General features: G+C 39.8%; 1 protein-coding gene across 6 annotated transcripts in view; it reads left to right on the top strand.

The window, feature by feature from the left end:
• The window catches only part of scaper (S-phase cyclin A-associated protein in the ER), a 108,877-nt gene that overhangs the window by 72,557 nt on the left and 13,403 nt on the right, over positions 1–22,917 (top strand). For 4 of the 6 annotated variants that reach the window (XM_077211146.1, XM_077211142.1, XM_077211147.1 and 1 more), the window contains 5 exons: positions 4,799–4,922; positions 9,259–9,479; positions 12,173–12,328; positions 17,324–17,570; positions 20,888–21,037. In XM_077211146.1, coding sequence (XP_077067261.1) covers positions 4,799–4,922; positions 9,259–9,479; positions 12,173–12,328; positions 17,324–17,570; positions 20,888–21,037 — 898 coding nt within the window. The remainder of the gene's footprint in view (positions 1–4,798; positions 4,923–9,258; positions 9,480–12,172; positions 12,329–17,323; positions 17,571–20,887; positions 21,038–22,917) is intronic. The other 2 variants (XM_077211148.1, XM_077211145.1) reach the window with 1 other exon arrangement.

Raw genomic sequence — 22,917 nt, 5'->3', positions numbered from 1 at the left:
GGGTGAGGCGAATGGGGACAGAGAAAGGCAAGGTGTAGAGGACGGAGCCCTGTGGCATACCTTAAGCAAGTCTGCACCGCTTAGGTCCATTGACTAATCAGAGGGCTGGATTTTCGTGGTTAGCTGAGGTTAAGCCAGTTTGAGTAGGTGAGGAGATCACGACGCTTATTATCTGCAGCTCTCTAGCAGTTATCTCTTGCCATCTAGCATGCTCTTTCTATCTGTGGGCCCCTCTTTTCCTCTCCTATGCAATACAGAGCTATAGAGACTATCTTCACCGACTAGCTCGGCAACTTAATCCTATGTCTACAAGATAAAGCTTCATTATGGGCAGATTAACAATATGCCTGTTGTTTATAGACCTGGCTGCGGTCTGGTGGACTGTGGCAGAGCTCACATCGAGCAGCCTGCCGATGTCAAAACGCAGCTCCTGACAGGGAATCTCGGATCCGCTCAGGTAGAGGAATGCCGCATGCTCACGGTGACGACCTGGCACATTTGGGTCAGTGTTACATACTCCTCGAGTAACCTGAGACGGAGTACAATGGCACTTCACCAAATTGCTCCTCAAAATCTTTGACGCTAGCTGTCATCGTCAAGGGGAGAGACGGGCAGAGACCGTGCAGGGTGGGCCGGTGTTGGATGTCATGCTAATCATCGTCAATTAGAGGAGAGCGAGCTGGAAAAGCACCCAGGTTTATGGTTGGCAGTGGGCTGGTGTATAAGGATATCATTTCAAGCAGGACAGTGACAGCTTCTGAGTATTTAACGGGGTTCAAGATGATGGATGGCCTGAAAAAAAAGTCCCATTACTCAAACAGCAGCAGCACAGAGGGTTGAACACAGCCAATTTAGGAGGTAGATAAAGTGAGGTGTCTACATGTAAGCTGACAAAGCTCATAAAAAAAAAAAACTAAAGAAAATGAATGTGCTCTGACCACAACACCACAAACTACTGTTTGATTTCACGCTCAGTTAATCGTCAAAAGCTGCAGAAAACTTTTAGTTATGTCTATACTTGTGTAGCATGAAAGGATGATTCGGATATTTAATTGGTCGGAAACCCACCATAGGCAACATATCAAACAAATAGATGTGACAAGTTCTGGTTCAATTAACCTTCAAAAGCCACAGAGTATCACTGTAACATCTGCACTATTCTAGTATGAAGAATATCTAGCACTGAATGCTATCAACAGCATCTGAAAAGGAACAAGCACTAGAGAGAGGTACTTGTTTAAAATCTCAGTTAATAACAGTATAAAATAGTTATAGTAATGTCTAACATGGTTTAGACGTTGTATTTTGTTGCATTTTTGTCACTTAACGATAAACAGAGATATCAAATCAGTAGCTAGCACTCTTTTATTGTCAGATATCATCACATTAACTGAAATTGTGTTTTTCACCATACTGCACAAGTTAATTTATTTTGTGCATTCTTTGACAAATTAGAAAATAACGCCGAAAAATAGCAAACAGTAGCTGTCGTTTATGCAAATTGTCATTCTGTAGGTTTATCACTTCAATAGTTAGAAACAGTTTTCATACTAGACAGATTTAAATGTTTTTGTCTGATTATCTGACAAATTGCTACAAGCAGTCAAAAGTGATATTTAATTTTTACTGATAATTACCCAAGTGAAATATCTAACATTAGCTGTGGTTAGTGTTCATTCTTTGACAAACTCCGATTCTGGAACGTCATGTGAAATGTGCATTTTGCAATTATCTAAAACTAGCTACAGCAACTTATTTGATATCTTTCCTGATAGTAACGCCTAAACCTGTATAGCATTTTTCTGTCGTTCTGCTGTTTCTTTTTATTTCTTTTTTACTCCAAATGCTCTTATTTGTTTCATACTGGAGCTTGGTGCAAGCAATGGGGGTTGGTGTTGAGATTTGGCTAGTCGACAGCTGTTTTACACTTTAATAAGATTAGTGCAAAGAAATTAGTTGTGTTCTCTATAATCTGCCGTTTAACCATGCGAGCCACCTGGGGCTGCCCCACCCCCACTGCTTGCATTCTTCCCCACGCGTTATTGGACAGGCATCATATAGCCTCGTTCGTACCTTCAAAAACCCTGTGAACGTGCACCTAAGATCAGGTTAACGGTGAATCTTTCATGAGCTCATGTGAGCTTGTAGCTCAACTCAAATGTAGACTTTATTTAAAGAATAGTTTTGCGTATGAACTATTTAGCTTAGCTGATTTAAATATTGTACAAATGTAATTTCTAATCAAATTTGTTTTATACTCACTTTGTTTTGTGATTTGGAACATTTTTATACACTAATACAATTATATATAGATAAACTCATTGTTTTCACACTTGCTAGCCAAATTTCAGTTGCCTGTTAATATATAGCACTTCAACAATGTGATAATCTTTAGTTTAAGCCGTCAATCCGCTGTTTATATTTGAGAAGCCAAAGTGAACCTTGACACTGAGGCCTGTCATTCAATCCTCGCCTGGACATTTGACACGTAACCTTTAAAAACCTGCCTAGAAACAATATAGATACCTCAAATTCCATGACAAACACATATGAGACATGATTTACTAACGTTGAAACTGAAGAACGCATCTGCGTATAGACCGATATCTTTAGTTTTCTTTTAGCCAAAACCTGCCTGCCCTAACAGTCCCGTTGAGAATATTTGAACGTTTGATGGAAAAGAAAAAAAATGCTGTTCGAAATTACACAATTGAGGCTCTGGTGGAAAATCAGTGTGGCTGAGGCAGTGCTGGTCCGTTGCCCAGAGTGCACAGGTTGGAGGAGATCTCACGTTTCCCTTCCCTGACTGAACAGAGCCTGGTGTATCACTCCACTCACCCATGACCATCCGTCCTTCCTTTCCTCCTCCTTTCGCCCTAAGCTCCGGTATCCTTCTATCAATACAAAAGAAACACTTCACCATTTACGCTTTGGTGAATCAATGTTCCGTTGGCTGTTGCGTATTAATCGAACAAGACCTCTTTCGACACCCTTGTCAACTGCGTTTATCGTCCGCTCGGACGAGGTGAAAACTTGTCGATTAATAACGACGTACATAAAAACAGCTTCACCCGTTTTTTATAATGGGTCACGATCGAGCGGCTTTGAAAGTGCAAAGCTAAGAGGCGTGCGGGGAATACTTGGATCCTTTCCCAGCAGACCAGGCACAATGTTTTCCCTGCGGTCTCATACTGCATGTCTGACTCTTTTACACCGCTATGTCAATATTCGCACCGCTATCTCCCTGATCAGCCCGCCAGTGGGTAAAATATACACTGGTGTTTTTGTCAGCCGGGTGGAAGTTATTGACAGGCTGAGGCCTTCGAGGCTCGCGCTATTTTTTTAACGAGTGCCAATACGGTTTGGCTGAAAATGCTGAACAGATGGTGAAGGTTGCGGTGGATATCAAAATGTTTACGGTTGGAAATAAACATGGCTTGGTTTAAAAAAGAAAAGTCAGATTCCATTTGTCCGTACGGCAGATAGGGCCCCGCCACTCTGCTTTGGGATAAAATATACAGTTGTCAGAAAATATTAACTAATGAAGGGGTGGTTGGGAAGAGGGATGGATGGGGGGTCTGGAGTGGGAGCGGAGTGACTGGTCAGTTATCAGCTACATTAATCTCCTCTCGGGCTGGTGTGGAACAGACAAAATACAGAGGCCTGACTGACTGACAGTGGCTTGCTGGCCCGAAGGCGCTGACGGCTAGACTCTTATCTGAGCCAAGAGAAAACGAGTTGGGGAAAGAGATGGTGGAAACGTGAAAGCAAGGAAGGGGCCAGGCAGATGTTCGGTATCCAGTTCTTCTCCATTTCATCTAATTGAGCCGGTTGTAAGATCCCTTAAAAGTAAGGAACTGTGGCAGTACCTTGGTAAAGTGAGAATGCAATAGTGTCTGTGTGAGTATATGCATGTTGGTGTTTTATGTATGTAGTATGTATTATTTACAAATAGGGTTGCAAAGTTTCCAAAATTCCAGAAAATTTGGAAACTTTCCAGGAATTTTTTGAAACTTTTGGAAAGTTTCTGGAAATATACAGGAAATTTTCAGCCCCTTTGCAACCCTATTTAAAAATAACCTGTTGGATTTTCAGCATCTAATCTAATGTTGTGTTGTATTGTATTGTTTTGTTTTGGATTTGTTTTTTGTTTGCATAAAAGTACTAGTACTTTAGTGTCTTTTCTGTGGTGGTACTATGGTATGGTTTTGCCTGAAGAAGACCCAGCAGGGTCGAAACATTGCCTTTATATTAAATATGGGAGTTTAAAGCAGTGTTGCGGACATTACATTTTTTTCACTTTGGTAAGTAAATTTTGTCCTGCACCTGCCAGAAGGTGGGATGTGCACACAATTACTTTTATAAATATTGGTACTATGGTATTACCATCATGGTTGTGTCAGAAAATGTGTAATTACCATGGTACCTTGTCCCAAACATTTCAGAGTGATTAAGCTCTCATATGGGGCACATCTCATGTTTTCTCTTCAACATTACGCAAGGAGCTGTTCCTGAGAGAAAATCCCTTGAGCGTTGTATTCCAAGTGTTGTCATGCTTCTTGGATTGCGTGTGATGTTCACACTCTGAGCTTTAAGTGTCAGTTTCCTCAGATAACCTTACTGTATTACGGCAAAGAACCCAACTCATCTGATTGGCAATCTTTTACACTGCCAGTTGGAGTAGCCATGAAATGTTTATATGGGGCCTGCTTTGTATCCTGATCATTTAGATGGAAAACTCAAAACAGGAGAAGCCGTCGGCTTTTGAAAACTAATCCCCCGCTCTCTTTCTCTTTAGGTCCCTGTGCGCTGCCGTGAACACGTATTACCTGTCCTGTGCACACTGCCACAACAACTGTTCCTATGTTCTCTACAGCAACAAAATTACTTTTCTCATGGACCTACTCCTCCATCAGTTAACGGTGAGTATTAACAGCTGAAGCTAACGTGAGTTTGCCTAATCCTACCGTTTTGGGGTCTTTATGTGCCATAAATCCAAGTTTTTGTCACTAAATTATTATTGTTCGGCCAAAAATAGAATTTCAATTATTATTTTCTCACCCTCATATTGTTCCAAACCTTTATAACATACTTTCTTCCGTGGATCACAAAATTTTTATATCCTGGCAGTCAGTTTCCATATATAATGCAAGTAAATGAGAACTGGAGCTTTCGAGCAACAAAATGACACATAAAAGCACCATAAAATGATAAAGCTTACAAAGCTCTAAATGTAATGTTTTATGAAGTCGTACAATAGCTTTGTGTAACCAAAATTAAGGCTTATTACTGGTACATGAAAATTGGCCCAAGCTCTTGCTGGCCTATTCGTGAACGGAGAAGCGATTATTTCTGAATGAATCCTTCGTTTGAGTCAAATTTTTTTCAGTGAATAAGTTGATCCAGTTTGCAACACCCATCTGAATGATTCGTTCACAAATCTGACTGATCCAATAACTCACCCAAGTTAAACTGATTATTAGTGAATGACGACTAAAATCTCATAAAGGTATCGGATGACTTCATAAGACCATAAAATAATATAGCCTAGTGCTTGAGTCATTTGGACTACTTATATGATTCATTTTATGGAATTTTGAAAACTTCAGTCAAGGTATGGATTGAAAGCACCCGTCCCCATTCATTATAACTACATGGAAAAGAAGCGACCAAAATGTCTTCTTTTGTATTCAACAGGAGAAAGTAAGTGATACGGGTTTGGAACAACATGAATGGGAGGGGAAAAAATGACAGAATTTTTAGGGTGAACTAATACTTTTAGGATATGACTTCCACTTTAGCTTTTAAAGGTTGTAAAGTGCTGTTTTGTCATGTCTAAAGGGTCATTTTTGTCTTCCTCATCTTGCCAGAGCATATGTAGCTCATCTACCAGTTTAAAGCAAGCTCCAAAATGGATTTTAATACATACAACATTGCTCTTGTTTATATGACTCACTGAATCATCTTAAGTTCTGGGAAAGCTCCACTGCTGAATCACATTTCGCATTGCTTCTGTCCCTTATTTTTCGTCTTTCCCCCCCAGCCTTCTCTCTCGCCCTTTGATTTTTGTCAAGGGGGTTTTAGAACCAAGCTCACGCTACGCTTCAAGCTCTTTAAGATGTCATTAAGACAAAGTATGGAAAGACACACAAATGTCAGTAGGGTTGTGTTTACGTAAGCTCCTCACTGTTGAACAAAAGCACAGGAACAGAAAATTTTTCCACCGAATTCACAACAGGTGAATTTTATTTACATATATATATATATATATATATATATATATATACTTAATGAAGAGTCATTTTTATTTAATTCTTATTACATTTTTCATAAGTAGGATTAAAGGTACAATATGAAGGAATTTTGCAGTAAAATATCCAAAAACCACTAGGCCAATGTTATATATTTTGTTTTGTTGATTACTTACAATATCCCAATTGTTTCCAACTATTTGTAAATCGTGAGAAAATTGCGATTTTAACCAAGGAAACGGGGCGTGTGAGCAGGGGTGAGGAGTCGCCAGTCAATGGCGTCATATCCGTGTTAGCCTCGGTTTCCGCCAGGTTTGCGCTCGCACTGCGTTAGTAACCATGGCGACAGACGTGGACAACCGAGTTTTTGCCGTTATGCCTAGCAAGAAATCACGCTGTTGTTGTTTTGTTTAAACATTATGGACCATGGCAAGCAGACTTTGAGACAAAAAGAGGGCTAAAACGAAGATCAACATCTTTCGAGATGCCGAGAGCTCCACGTCCGTGACTAACTTCAACTTGACAGAGACGCGAGTGTTGCATGTACTTTATTAGACAGGTGTACATAAAACTAATCAATGTTACTTAGTTCAACATGATGAAATGTTAGAATATGATCTGTATGTTATTCTAATGTTGATCTAGCTTAGTGAGTCTCATACAGCCAACACACAACCTAACTAACAACATTCAACACATTCAAATGCCGTTTAGTGTGATAGTGTAACTGTTAGAGCAAGTGAAACAGCGCTGCATTACCTCAAGTTTGATTCGTCTAATAAACTGACCTGTATTAATTCAGCACTTCCGTGTAGTTCGGTAGAATAAAATGTCATTATTCCTTTACATCCGCGGGACTCGCGTTGCGTGTGGCGCTGGTATATGTCTAGCGTTGCGCGCCCTGCTTCATACCACAGACATGTTAAAAACATCAATGTATTCACTCATCCATAAAAGATCCATCAGCTTAACGACAAGATCCATACTTACGCTTAATGCGGAATACACGTCATCATTATACGCCTTTGTTATTGGAAGAGGTTAGCGACCCATGGTTGCAAAAATTCTTGCATATTGTACCTTTAAATTTAAATGCAAATGTATTTGATGTCTGTGCATGCAGGTTGTCACACGTAAATATGTGTGTACAATTAGTAAATAAGACCCAGTTACTGAGTCATATAGGGCTTGTGGATGTGTGTTTGCGCAAGAAACATTAGTTTGGCAAATCATTAAGCCCCTGTCAGTCTAGAGACTAAATATTTGCTGGGGGCAAAACAATAAACCCTTATTTCAAACTCAACGCAACAGCAAGTCAGGCCACTGATTATTTGACGTGATGGATATAAACGGACATAATAGTCACCGAAAGTAAGTGAAAAAGTCAGTAAAGAGCATTATTCAAGTTATTTTTGCAAGCTGACCTATGTAGCCATTTACGTGTGTGTGTGTGTGTGTGTGTGTGTGTGTGTGTGTTTTTTTTCAGTGTGGCCACTATTGGCGTCCACCCTTTCCTTCCCTGTAATTAGATTTGTGGAGAATGTTGCTGGTTTTGCCTGCTCTCTCAGCATAGTAACCTACTCCTCTATAAAAACTGTCATTTTAACATGTGCATGTGTATCTGTATGTATTTTTTTTTTTTATCTTTAACCAATGACATCTGACTAGTTTAATACCACCTTAATGCAATTAAACCTTAATTATTAGACATTAAAGTGTTCTGTATAGCAAAAGTCAAAATGGTCAGGTTTGGTCATGGGAAATTATTAAATAAGTTACAGAATTGTTCATTTATTTTAAATATAAATGTATTTTATATACAAGCATATTTATATTTTGATTATTTATATTTATTTGAATCAACAGAATTATGTGCAGACTATCCTATACATATTCTTAGGCAAGAACTCGAACACATATGTGAGTATTTGCCAAATGCATTTTACAGTATGTGCACGGTCTAGTTGGCTAAATTTGCATTACTATGGTGCAACAAAGATTCAAGTAGGTAGCTATAAACATGATGACAGTCTAATTAGCTTTAACTACCTTTAAGATATATTACGTTAATGCCAAACCTTGCGTTAATACCAAACCTCACTCTCAGACATAAACTTTAACTGAAAAAAAAATGGCAGTGCTCCCTGCAAACGGGAATACCTTGCAGAGTTCTTGTATGCCCGCCATTGGCACACCACCAGGGACAATGTCGCTTCGAGTTGTATCTACCAATTTATAACCCAGGGCTGATGAATAATAGAGCAGTGCCCTTGTAGTTATTTATGCACTAGAGGATCAGGATTCCAACCAAAGATTAATGGCTTACGTGTGGAAACAAAAGAGGACAGGATCCTTTTTATTTGCACCCTCTGCTTTAATTGGACATGTTTTAAAATGCAAGCTGAGGTTTAAATGACCCTGTCTATTGTGCAACAGTGCTGGGCCGGATATTGAGACCAGCAAAGGCCATTGTTTAGTGATCTCAGATGTCCTTCAATGCCAAGATTGGTGTTAGAGACAACAATCAGTCAGTTGAGCAAGTGTTTGCAAATTAAAAAAGGTAGTTTTAGACCTTTCCAAATCAGTTTTCAACCAATGTTTGCTTAGAGTACTGTAAATCTTGTAAGGATGCAATTAATAGGATTGTGATTTTTGTAAAATGCATTAAAAGAAGGATTTGCTGCAATACAAACAGCAATAATGGTGTAACTGTAAAAACATCATATCGCATCTCCAAACAGAGTTTCAAGAAAATGCCTTCAGTTGTTTGAACATGACTGTAGTTTTAGACCTTCTCGTCTTTGACACCCTTGTAGACATGTTGAGAGTCGTTGATGAAGATGTTTCATCTGTAGCTCTTGATGAAACCTGAAAGCTCCAACGTGTCTAGACACCATTGTCTTGCTTCTTGGTAGTCTCAGGGTAGTGACTACAGTTCAGCTGACAATGTCTTTGTTTTTTCTCTTTCCACCAATGATGAATAACACATCTATAACTGTTTCTGTAGCTCTTCGTGCCTGATGAGGACACTTCAATCTTTGGCCGCAGTGTCAATAAGCAGATCTTTGAGGGTTTGACTACAGGACTTCTGCAGACAGTCGCCACAGTGCTGGGGCAGTTGCACCCAACTAATTTGAATGGAGATTCTCCACGTATATGCACTCCAGATGCCAAGAGCAGACCCGTCGCCAGTGAGAACTTCAACACACGTACTCAAGATTTTATCAGGTTATTCATTTTTATGTTTTCTTTCCATGACTCTTCCTGATCTAGCATCTTAAATGCATCTTGTAAATCTTATGTCTTTTGTTGTAGTAACGCATAACAACTTACATGATCATGTTAATGTCTTTTGTTGAAGTAACGCATAACAATTGACATTATCAAGTTAATTTTTGGACATAACAAAGAACTTGTATTTTGTAATTTATATTTTGTATAAATATTTGCATATCCACTGCAATATGTAACCCCTTCAAATTTTGCAAAACGTAGCCAAGCATACCCCTACCGTTCTCAAAAAGAAAGAGCCTGGGTTAATTGAGAAGAAAAAGTTAATTTTACAATGTAACAATTTACAATGTAACGTTAAGCTGTAAAAGGCTAATTTCAAATCAGTCACACCAGTGCAAAGTGTACACACAATAATCTAAATCTACACTCACTGCTTTTTATTAGTCATGTTCTCAATTCATTGCATTCTTAAAACATCCTTCTTTGTTTACCTTTTCCACACACCTCTCCTCCAGCTCATCAGGCAAATGGAGGCAGGAAAACATTTTCTCTAAGATTAGAAAACTAAGCATTTTTACAGCTGTGGTTAAAACAAATACTGTCTGACGCTTAAAACTGTATAAAGTGACGTGGCTTTTGTTTGCAACAATATTTTTTGCAATGTGAAACACAAGAGTTTCTCAAGTCTTGGAATGATATCCCTTGAGCAGGGAATGACCTCTTGGAAAGGATCCATAGGTTATCCCGGTCAGACAATTCGGGAAATTTGTTTATAAGACTACTACATTTTAATGACATCATAGTCTTGTACACATCAGACCTGGCTTTATGCACTTTGGTTGGGTACAGTATGCTCTTGGATGCCACATCTCTTTCCTAACTTAGCCGGCAACTCCTTCACAAATCTGTGCTCTAAACCAAAGTTTTTAGTCTCCTCATTGGCCAAGATTCCCTTCTGGAAGTGCACGACTTTCAGTTGAACTCTGCGTGAGTGTAGGGCAGTGCGGAGGAGAGCGCTAGTGTTGGGCTTTCTCCTGCGCTCTGAGGAAAGGCAGACAGCCCGGCCTGCTAAGAATCCCAAGCTTCCCACAATCCCTCAGTGTTCCCTCCCATGATTTGTTTGACACGAGCAGTCTCAAGCCCACTGCAGTGACCGTGGAGTGACCTTGCAGACATGGCCAGAACAGGCCAAGTGGCTGGATTACCAAAAAATAAATCTGCAGGGAAGAATAAAATATAACCTTTTTTTAGTTTTGCATTTTTCAACCTCTTTGGTTTTTAAACAGAAAAGAGGACTATAAAAAGAGTAATGCATAGAAATTAATCAAACATCAAATCCGGCGCTAATGGCAGTTGTGGGCTAATGGTTAGAGAGTCCAACTGGTAACCCAAAGGTTGTTTGATTCCAGTACCAGCATGAAATAACTGAAGTGCCCTAACCCCATAATCGCTCCCCGGGCACCCAGCATAATGACTGCCCACTGCTCCGGGTGTGTGTTTCATGGTTTGCAGTGTGTCTGTGTGTTTATTACTCACTACTCCATACTTGTCCTTCACATGTCACTTTCACTTCACTTTAAAAAGAATAAACTCCCTGAATGATTCGCATAAAGATCCGCTAGACCTTTGGCTGGAACATCTGATCATGACTGATCACTTTGGCTCTTGTTGCCTGGATGAAGCATCTGAAAGGCTGCACAATGGTGTGTGGAAAGCCGCTTTCTGCTTGAGTCAAACCCAAGAGGAAAATAAAGCCATAACAAGGGGCTTTAGTTCAGGTGATGGCCGACCTATTGAGAAGAAGGGCGAGTGAAGAATTGTAATTGCCTTTACTGAGTGCACACACTTTTGACTGACAGCTGTAACAAAAGGGGGTATGAGGGAAATAGGAAAAGAGAGAGTGAGGGGGAAAATATACCGATTTGGGGAAACTGGGAAACAGAGGCTAAAGTGGAAGGTGTGAAATGCGGATCTGCAACTGAGTCAGCTCGTTGCTGCACTGGAGCCACAAAATGCTGGCCCAGACTTCACTGGGAGGTCCAGTGATTGACTGCCAGGAGACTTTAGACGGTGCTGGAGGTGGGAGAAGGTGGAGGGACGGAATACCTGAGGCATGAGGGAAGAAGGGGGGCTTTTCTCCTTTTCTAGATCTGAGCTGGCACACAGAGACACAGTCATCCACTAATACTGTAATTAGGCCTGATTTGTAGCCAGGAGGGTGCGGACCAACACCGTCATGAGACCTTTCATTTGACCAGACAAATTAGAGATATAGACATAATAGGCAGGAGTTGTGGGCTAGGATGAGAGCTCAGATTTCAGACCAAGAGCATTCTGGATTGCAGTGTTTTTCATGGCCGTGAGCTGCCTACTAGACAGCATTTTAAGGCATCATAGGTGTGCTCCAAGTGTGAATTCTGTTACAGAATGTCCTAACCTATACTGCTTTTGAAATGCATAATTTTGGCCCAATTTTTTGCCACCTTTGCATATATCCCAGAGAAGGCAATTCAATGTATTGGGAAACGTATCCAAAATGGCGGATAAGAGAAAAGAAATGTTGACTATAAATGTAGTCTAAATCAAATTGATGTTCCTCTCAGGAAAATGAGCATGATTAATGTGATTGTCATCCAAATGCTTTCATGTGTTTTTAAATCTGACGCGTTTCGTCTCGTTTCCCTCAGCTATGTGGTGAACATGGGCTTGATCGACAAGCTGTACGGCTGTTTCCTGTCCATACAAGGGCCGATCGACGAGAGTCCCAAAATGGCTGCCTTTCTGGAGCAAGCCACTTCTTTCCTCCATGGGATGTGCAAGTTGAGTTTTGGCATGACTGGGCGGTGAGTGGTTTCTAATGTTACTTTACTTCATTTGTCTCCTATATCATCTTCCTTTATTTGACATGACCCTCCAGTCCACTTACAAAAAACCATGGTATACACTTGGACTCTTATCATTATAGTGGTATTCTTTGAATTACCTTGAAAATACAATATATACTTATGATGTTATTTGGGTATAATAATCATTTATTACCAAAGGGAAAGTTCAATCATACCACCATATGATGCTATCACTATACCATGATACCACCACAGTATCTATTTTTAGTGGTCTCACCCTTCCCAAACATCCCCAGACAAGCAGATAGCCTCATTCCTATCTAAATTAATAGGTGAAGTCCACTGTAGTTGTGTTGTTCTGATATCTGAGGAGGTGCAGACCAGAGACACCAGCCCCATCAATCAGCAGCTCATTTCCCAGTGTCTGACATTAGCCCTGCAGAGCCTGTGCTGATAGTCATCTAGCGACCCCGCAGTTCTGTCTCCTTGCACTGTAAACTCCTGCCTGCAGCCCACCCACGTGCGTGTCGGAGTGCATTTTGTGCATGCACAGCTGCTGACAGAGGCTAACCACGCAGTCAAAGCTTGTGATATCCCGACTTTGACCTCTGACCCTGACTTGCAGAAAAGACAGATCACTGTGATGCTGCACTGTTGCTTTCTACATACTTTAAATTACACTGTAAACATTTTAGGAGTGATTGTTTTTTTGTACATTGTGATGTTGAAATAGAAAAAAGTCTGCAGATTCTGTCTGGGCCTGATAAGGTGTATTAAAAGGAAGAAAAGAAAGTACTACTGATGTGTTTCAGAACAATTTGAATTAAATTCTCTTGATCTCTACTGATTTTCTAAATAAGTCTTTGCATTTGCACCAATTCAAATTTTACATGCAAGTCCATTCCAGTCCACTTGGATTTTGGAGTTTCTACAAAGGTTCTTGCTCCGCCTCAATTGGCCAGCTATGTTTTATTCCAGCTGTTGCATTTTATGACGACATCCAGCTGGTTGTGACAACTCTAGTGTCTCTCCCAACATCCTTTGGCTTCTGACACTGAATATCTGTGAGAAACTCCATTGCCAATTCTTCTCTTTAATAGTCCTGCTCAGCGACAAAATCAACATATTTCATAATCGAGTCAGCGTTCCATTCCGTCATTCTTCACCATGCTGAAGGCCAGGAAGTTGTGCCTTTGTGGTTCATGTTAGACATTTCCGAGTTGCTCTACTCTCTTGCAGTTGCCAGACCCTGGGATTTGTTCTCAAAGCGAGTGCTTTGTATTTCTCTCACCAGCTACCAGTGTATTTGTTGGGATTAAATATTGATAGTCATCAACGGACAATAAAAGTCAAGGAGCGCTTGTGCTAGGCTAATGATGACGTGTTAACATATGAATTGTGGCCTGTGATGCAATCAAAATGGATTGAAATGGTGGTGTATCTGATTGTACGACTTTGTTATAGAGCAAAGTTTATTCCAATGCTGCTTTAATACACCTGTCTGCAGTCTTTTAAAGAACCCCATGTTTGAGGGTTGGATCCAAATTCTGCAGGAACGCTGATCAGCAGAAGCTAGACGGGGCACTCTTGGTGTAGAGTGATAGGAACTTATATGGAGAAAGACCATGAAGAGGATTGGTAAAATGGCACAGGACATTTTTGGATGCTGACCACATTCCCTCTGAGCACCCTGACTCTCTGCACTAACCAGAGTGGCATGGCTCCAGCAGGGTTTTAGGGACCTTGACTAATTTAGAAACCTATTTTTACTCAAGTCTTTAAATACCCTTTTCCCTCAAGGAAATTGTTTTATGGCAAATCAAAGTTCCAGATGTATTTTGTCTCGTCCTTTTTTAAATCGAGTAGACACTAACAGCATCAACACAGGTTTAGCTGTAAGCATGGATTAATCAGATGATGCTGATTTGAGGTCAGTAGGTAGACTCAGATTGCCTCTCTCAGGCCTTTGACTTTCATCCCACACTGCTGTCTCCTGTTTCAGGGTCAGGAGATGTGAAGTATGTCATGCACAGTCTCTCTATGAGAACCAAGTCTTTGTTCCCTAATGTAGACACTGATCGTGACTGTCGGTGGATGGCGCCCTTATCATCTGACCTGAGACCAGCTCTGGGGATTTTCTTACGCCGGGTAAGGTTAAACGTGGATGAGGAGCGCAGAGCTGAGATCAGTCAAACAAGGTGGCTTCCAACCGGAAGCTAATTCTGAGTAGCCGATCTCTTGCACTTGCTGTGATCTCATTGTCGAGAGTGAGGTTTCCCCCTCACCAAGCTTGACACTCCTTTCCCCCTTTAACTTACCAAAAGGTCTGTTTCCCCTCCAGTGCACTTAGTGTAGTGTTCACAGATGTATCCTCAATTGCAATGTGACACCTTGTAGAACTTGCTCCTTTTGTGCTGTTTAGGGATCAGCCCTTGATGCCAATGGCCAGACTCTTGCCGTTGCGCAGTAACAGAAGATCTCGTCTCAGATCAGCTTAAGGACCGCTTCTGCTCATACCCTCAGGGATATGAAGTTACCAATCCTGCTAATCTGCAGGGTGTTGACCTGACTAAGACACACAAACATGCTGCTTTAAATCTGGTAAGATGGGTCTTAATTAAATGTCCTGCAACACAAGATAGCCAGAGAGTAAGGTGAGTTTGCATAGTTGTGGAGCCAGTGCTTTTGGCTGACAGATGGTTGTCCAAGTTCCAAGACTTCCCTCTATTTTGGCTCTACTGTTGCTTTGTGGAGCGCTCCAGTATGTTCATTGGTGTATGAGATGTTTGGACGCCGGTCAGGTTCATTGCTTAGAGGCTCAATTTCCCCAAGATCCACTTGATCAGTCTGTGGTTTGTCACATTTATAGATCTTGTCCTTACCTTGCCTCTACATCTATCTCTCCCTACATTCTAAATATTCATTCTGTTTATCTGTCAATTACATTCCATCAACACCTTCATTCTTTGCATTCATTCCGTGTTGGTTACATTCTTTTCATTTCTGTATATTTCACTTCCTGTCTATCTATCTATACATTCTATATACATTCTATACATCTGTTCACCACATTCCATCTATCTCTATACATTCTATATATTCATTCTTTCAAACACATACATTTTTTACAACTGTCCAATACATCTCTATTCATTCTATACATCTGTCCACCACATTCTGTCATTGGCTATACATTCTACGTTAATTGTAAACATCTGCCCCTGCCATATTTTCTCTTTCTCTGTACATTCTGCACATTGATTCTATATATTTGTCTAACACATGGGTCACCAATCTCGGTCCTGGAGGGCCACTGTCCTGCAGAGTTTAGCTCCAACCCTAATTAAACACACCTGAACCAGCTAATCAAGGTCTCAATAGGCATAATAGAAACTTTCAGGCAGGTGTGTTGGACCTGGTTGGAGCTAAACTCTGCAGGACATCGGCCCTCCAGGACCGAGATTGGTGATCCCTGGTCTAACACATTCTGTCCATCTGTCAATGTATTCTACACATTTATTCTATATTTCTCCACTACATTCTTTCATATTTATGTGTTCTATGTATTCATGTATCAATCTTTTCTTAAATGCTCTTCAAATTCATTCTATGAATCTGTACATAAAATTCGATCAGTCTCTCTGGACATTCTATACATTCATTGTATACATCTGTTCAACTCTCTAATACATTCTATTCATTCATTTAATGAATCTGTCCACCACATTATAGCAGTCTCTCTGTACATCGTATACATTTGTTTTAATCATCTATCCGTCATTCAGTACATTCAAAACATTAATTCTATAAATTTGTCCATCACTCTCTATCCATTATATAGCTCACATTGTCCATCACATTCTCTGCATTTTTCTTCATCTGTCCAACTCATTCTACCTGTCTCCATACGTTATACAGTATATGTTCATTTTATACATCTATAGGATCATGCATTTAATCCATCTGTTTACATGTCTATCTTGGTATACATTCTATACATTTGTTCTGTCCATCACATTATATCCACCACTCTACACATTAATTATAGAATTTTTTCTTCATCATTTTTTTCCTTCTCTTGTATATCTATTTTACTTCACCTCACACTGTGTTTCTTTTTTCTCTGAACTCCAGTCTCTGATCCCAGGCTCAGAAGTGTAAAGTCTTTCCTATCTCTCCTCATATATTTGGCCACAGCCACCCTCACTGTGTCTTAGTGTTCATTCCTGACTCGGGCAGGGCCAAATGTTACCAGATAGTCCTATTTGCCCCGTAGGCATGCTTCACAGATTGGGCTTGCCTTCGTTATTTATATCAGAACGGACAGGCTCTGGTCTGGCGAGTAAATCTAGAAGCCACTGGGACCAGACATCTCACACTTCCTACATCCTGGGTCTTCGGTTTTTGTGGCTTAAGCAAGTAACCAGCACCACATCAGGTTCGGTTACATTCAGACCACACCTTTGACCACCTTTTGCCACACTTCCCCTCTGCACTAGAACAGCACCACATCAGGTTCGGTTACATTCAGACCACACCTTTGGCCACCTTCTGCCACACTTCCCTTCTGCACTAGAACAGCCCTGTGCTCTGCTTACTTTGTTTGAAAGGCCAGTGATTCAGATTGAAAGGTGCATAAACATGAGGAGCCTTCTTTCACTGGCCTGATACATTGGATCCAATGAGGAACACCTTTGGCCTTGCTAATAGAATTAGTATATAGAACAGAATTTCTGACCATGATTTGTTTTTCATTCCTGGAGTGTCAGTCACTGGTTAACGGGTATTACCTGTTTAACAAAGTGGTCTTTTGTCCCACATCATGTGTGATTTATCTTGTTTGTTTATATATTTGAGTAAGAGCACATTTCTATACAATTTTCTGAATGTCTGTTGTTATCTGTGTCTTCATGTGTGCCTTCATTTAGGTTATGTTCAGATTGGCATACTACCAATCAATGTAATTCTTTCCCCTTTAATTGTCGTTTTCAGTTCTCTGAGTATCTTTGACAACAAACGTCAGGACCCTACCGGTTTAACAGCCCTCCTGCAGAGCACTGATCTGGTGGGCGTCCTTCACATGCTGTACTGCATACTGCTCCACAGTGCTCCTCCTGAGCCTCTCTCTGTCGTCCCCACGGGCCCCCAGGGGCCTTACAGCTCCGTCGTCATCCAGGTGGCCCTACAGGGGTTGCGTTTCCTCAACACCTTCGCCCTGCTGGACCTCTCAGCCTTCCAGGTATTCATTTCCGATGTGGCGCTTGTATGTAATAGATGTACTAAATGGTGTATGGTTGAAAAATGAAAGTGTTAGTGACAATTTTAGGTTAGATATTCATTTAATTAGTTAGCACACCGAATTTCTAGGTTTTTAGGGCCCGTCTGAGTACACTCAGTTTTATAGAATCCAGAAGACCGTGTTTAACTTCTGAAAAGTACCGCAGCCGTCTGGGTTGCTACGCGTCTCGTGATGGATAACCTTATTGCTCTGGTCCTGTTTACAATTTGTGATATCCTGCCTCTTTGATTCAAAGCTCTGCGGAAGGATGCGAACATCTTTTTTGTGTTGTCCATCCTGTTGGTAGTTTAAGCCACCCTGTCTGCTTAAAGTAATGCTGCACAGCTTGTCTTTTTCTTCCGAGAGGTAAACGCAGCAGTTCAGCCTTCAGCTAGTGGCAGATATGTGGCCTCATTCTACAGACAGACGTTCTGAAAAGTAAAGCAATAAAAAGTTCTTGGGCTTTCATTAATGGTTGCGTTGGTACGTCTGCGCACACAAATGTGGCCCGTAAAGACATAACCCTCAAAGCTAATGATCCAATGCCCTCAGAGCCACTGGTAGGATATCAGTGTTTCTTCACAGAACAAAGTTAACCCAGTGGATGTAAACACACCTGACCTCTGACCCCGAGCTAGCCATGTTGAAAGCTCTGGATGAGTAATGCGGACAGTGAGTGGTGTAACATGCACAGGCTCCGGTCGTTCTTCAGCCGGCATGATAAAGAGACTAGAACGGTATCGCTAGGCTAAATCATCATGTAAACACCTAGGCGTGAACGAGGAGGGTCAGAACCCTATGAATTACTTCAATGTGTTGTTGTAGAAACAACCGCACCAACTATTCATAACAGTTAGTTCTTTGTAATTAAAGTAGGTGTTAGAGAGTAACTAACTAAGTAGTTATGCTACTAACTTCATTTTTCATTTGGGTGACAGCAGTAGAGTGATTCAAACTCTATGAAATCAGTTTGTTTGGTTCAAGAAACAGTTAATTGATTCATATGTAGTGCTGAGAAATGGATTCATTTTAGTAAATTGGTTCATTTGGATATTTCACAAGAATATAATGATCATTAAAATGATTCAGTAATATTTGAGTCTCTGCACATTAATCCCTATGGGGACTAATATGATGTAATATACAATGTATGTGACATATTTAATTAAAATCTGCTGTTTGTGACTATTTTTATTGTATAATTTAGTGTGTTAGTTTGTTTAGTTTGAATTTAATGTAAATTTACCTTTTCAAGTTTAATGCTGTTCAATCCAGTCTTGAACAATTTGATTTCGAGGAGTGGACAAAAATAATGGAAAATCTAAAATTTCTAGTTATTTTTGGCTCTAAAATAGTTAATCCACTAGAAACTGCTGTTTATGAGTCTAATCTCTATAAAAAATATATATATAATAACAATAATGAGCACCTGGAAATATCATGAAATCATGATCAATTGGTCAATGGGTGTGTTCAATATACAGGTGACCCTGTTATCATTCTCTCTTTACTTGGGTTACAATTTTAACTTTGCAATTATCTTGGAAATACCCACACAGAAAAAAAAAACTAGTTAAACACCAGATAGGACGTAGCAGAAGCACTTCTGGACAATGTATTAACATTATTTCATGAGATGATGTGGATGAGACTCCAACCTGATCTAAAGACTCATGGAGGTGTTTTCTGGCATGCCAGTCTAGCTGTTACAAAACAGATCTGGTTCCTTAGTAGTAGAGCTGCTAGATAAAACTCAGCCTAAGGTTTTAATTGTGTATTTGTTTCTGCTCTTTAGATAATCATGTGTAATCCAGTCTTTTCTTATTAAATAGGTCTCCCTGTGGCTCACTGGTGCTTCTTCTTTGCCTTTGGGTTGTAAAAAACAGAAAATATTGTTTTATTCTTTGAGGGGAAATTTAATGTTAGATTGTTAATGCATATGATTAATTGTTCAGCACAGTTACTTTTTTATTTCTGTTTGAGAAATATGGGGTATATTTGTGTTGTTTGAGACAAATAACTCTACTGTGCTTCTGTCAACATCTTTAAATGATAATTTGTCATCCTCACAATTTAACCTTGTAATTACACCGAAATTGGAATTAACTAAATGTGTTAACTACAAAAACTCATATAGTCACAATTTAATATTTAAATCTATTGATGGCCTTTCAGTAGTGTTATTAAAATATTCAATAGTGGTATTAAAAATCTTTAAAATTGCAGAAATTAAACAAATACAAAATTTGATCAGTAACTCTGTAATCAGTGTCAGTTTAGTTTTATTATAGTTTTTTTATATTTTGAATTAACTTTTATTTTATATTTTTAGTTTTCGTGCTAATTTTATTTTCATTTGTTGTAATTTCTTTATGCTTTTGTCCTTTTTTAATGTTTTTATGTATATTTAAATTTTAGTTTGTTTCGTTTTTTGGTCTAATTTGTTTTTATTTAATAATAGTAGTGCTTCAACTCAAACATTTCAGTTAATTGCCAAGGCGACTTATTTTAAGTTTTTCATCTAATATTTTTATTTTATTTCGGCTTTATTTCAATTAACCAAAATGTTTTAATAGTTTTAGTTGACGATAATAACCCCTGTACCTCATCTATTCGTTTTAATAAAAAATAGTAGCTAATGCTTCAATCGCCTTCAAACATAAATGATTCTTGGTTCTACATCCTAACAACAGCGGTTCTCAGAGTGGGTTGAATGCTACACTGGCAAATCAAACAGACTGTCTGTGGTGATGCGAACCCAGCGTATTACTCCCATTACATATGCTGGGATTTTCAGGTATTGTTGTTTGTGGTTGTTTAAACTCTCCATCCCATAACACTCTCCTACCCAGCAGAAACTGTCAGTAGTTTTAGTGCTGACCCTGAGGCGCTCAGTCATGTTGACATGTTTAATAAATACTGTCTCTAGACCGGCAGATAGCATCTCTTTAGTTGAGGGAATTGGGGGGTCTTGAGTTTGGACTACTGATTCCAGAACCAGTTCAACCAAAAAAAGTGTTGTGAGCACCCTCATTTCGATTTCCAAACCTGTATGACTTTCTTTCTTCTGCAGAACACAGTCAACAGTGTCCAATGTTGTTTTGGACCCCACTGACTTTCATAGCAGACAAAAATGGTTCTCCAAAAAAATCATCTTTTTATGTTCCGCAGAAGTCATACAGTTCTGGAATGACATGACGTGTGTAAATGATAAATCAGTTTTAATTTAGCTCTTCGCTGATGTGATACCGTTGCTGACCCGTGTCTGGTGTTTCCAGTGTGTTTTAGGAGCAGAGGGTCTCTCTCTGGCCTTCAGACACATTGTGAGTTCTCTGCTGTGGTACTGTTCTCAACAGAGCTCTGAAGAGCTGCTTCATGAGCTCATCATCTGCGTCGGCTACTTCACTGTCAACCACCCAGACAACCAGGTGAGATTACCTTCATCATTAGTGTTACATAAAAAATGGTAAAATAAATGCTAGCAGCAGGTTTGTTTTATGAATCCATAAGGTTTTATGATCATATACTGATGCATTTTTGGCGCTGTTTACACCTGGTATTAAAATGCATTTTGGTAAAAAAAAAATTGCATCACTAGTAGACGAAGGAAACACATTCTCGTTTACAGCTGGTGTTTTAATGCATCTCTTTTGTCAATTTTTGACCACTTCTGTCCTGATTTCTATGAGGGGAGGGTCTACGGGCGGGTAAATGTATGTTTTTTTAAGATCTTTCTATCTGATGGCAAAATAAGCTTGTGCAATTTACATATGAACGCGCCCGGAGACGACGGAAAAACACACGGGGAGCAGCAGCTTTCGCTTCACGCCGAACGCTGTGAGTTTATGTTAGAAAGCATTAATGGTGAGAGAACATTGTGCTTGGTACATTTTTCATCTTCAAACCAAACTTTGGTCTTCAGCCGACAAAGTTTAAATCCCGTCTGGCTAGAGCGCTTCCCGTAACCTTTACGCATTAGGTTAGTCAGCGGAGATTAGACGGTCTTTTGTAAATGTTCAAACACAAACAACCATGTGAGCGTTTACACTATAATAGCAATCCGGTCGAATGCGTTTTCGACTACCTCTTGAAGTGGTTGAAAGTGGACATGCACAAAACATTTTAGACCCCGCTTACACCTGTATTTAGCGTCGTCCACTTGAAACGATGAGGGTGATATAAGTTGTGTTATAAGTCTTTTGAAGCTGTATAATAGCTTTTTGTATTACAAAAGACTACAAGTCATTAATAATCTTACTCTATGATAGAGATGTCCTATATTTAAATTGGTCAAAATGCAAATGATTAAAGCATAAGAAAAAAGAAATCGAGCATCATCGATGCCAAACCTGTCCTATTATTTATCGGAGTAACGTGAATGAGATTTGAAAGCATGGGGGAAGATTTTCAGAGAATAACGAATTAAATTTTTGTCTATCAATTACACATACTGTAGCTGTTTTATGGCTTCTAAAACTAGGAATATAGTAAATGGATGGTTTTAAGTGAATCCTTGTACTTCCTGCAGAATTTCAGTCTGTCCTTTTTTTCTTGGTGAGAACTGGCTTCTTTGCTGCCGTTTTTGACACCAGGCCATTGTCCAAAAGTCTTGGCCTCTGTGAGTGCGCAGATGCATCACACAACCTGCTTGAAATATTGAGCAAACTCTGCACTAGTGGCGATACGATTCTGTAGCCAACTCCTCAGGATGAGACGGTCCATGCGCTTGCTGGACTCTCTGGGACATCCATGAACATCTCTCCTTGAAGTTCTTGATGAAGTTTCTTTGGATGTAACCATTGCTAACACAAGAACACAATGATTGGAAACACTTTTTCCCTCCTTTTATATCAGTCTGCTCTTATCCAATCGGAATGATAGTGATTTTACCTGACTAGTACTTAGTCACGCTTTACTATGTGCTGATAATATGATTAGTGAAGAATTTTTTGACAACACGTGCTGCAAATACTCACAATACACATACAGGACATACAGAACATCAGGATGTTAAATAAACAAAAAACTTGTTTGGGTCCCCTTGATACCTTTCTGTTGTAGTCGAGCTATTTGCAGTGTGTTTCTGTATTTGGTTGTGTTGTGAGTATTTGTACCGTGTTTCTGTATTTGGTTGCGTTGTGAGTATTAGCAGCGTTTTTCTGTGTTTGGTTGCATTGTGAGTATTTGCAGCGTGTTTTTTGTATTTGGTTGCGTTGTGAGTATTTAGTGTGTTTCTGTATTTGCCTGCGTTGTGAGAATTTGCAGCGCCTTCCTGTATTTGTCTGCATTGTGAGTGGTTGCAGCACAT

The sequence above is a fragment of the Siphateles boraxobius genome, unplaced genomic scaffold, assembly GCF_051911475.1.
Source record: "Siphateles boraxobius isolate OS27281-9 unplaced genomic scaffold, OSU_SipBor_1 65, whole genome shotgun sequence".
Classification (NCBI taxonomy): domain Eukaryota; kingdom Metazoa; phylum Chordata; class Actinopteri; order Cypriniformes; family Leuciscidae; genus Siphateles; species Siphateles boraxobius.
Note: the sequence above shows the minus strand (reverse complement) of the source record. Positions and strands in the feature narration are given on the sequence as shown.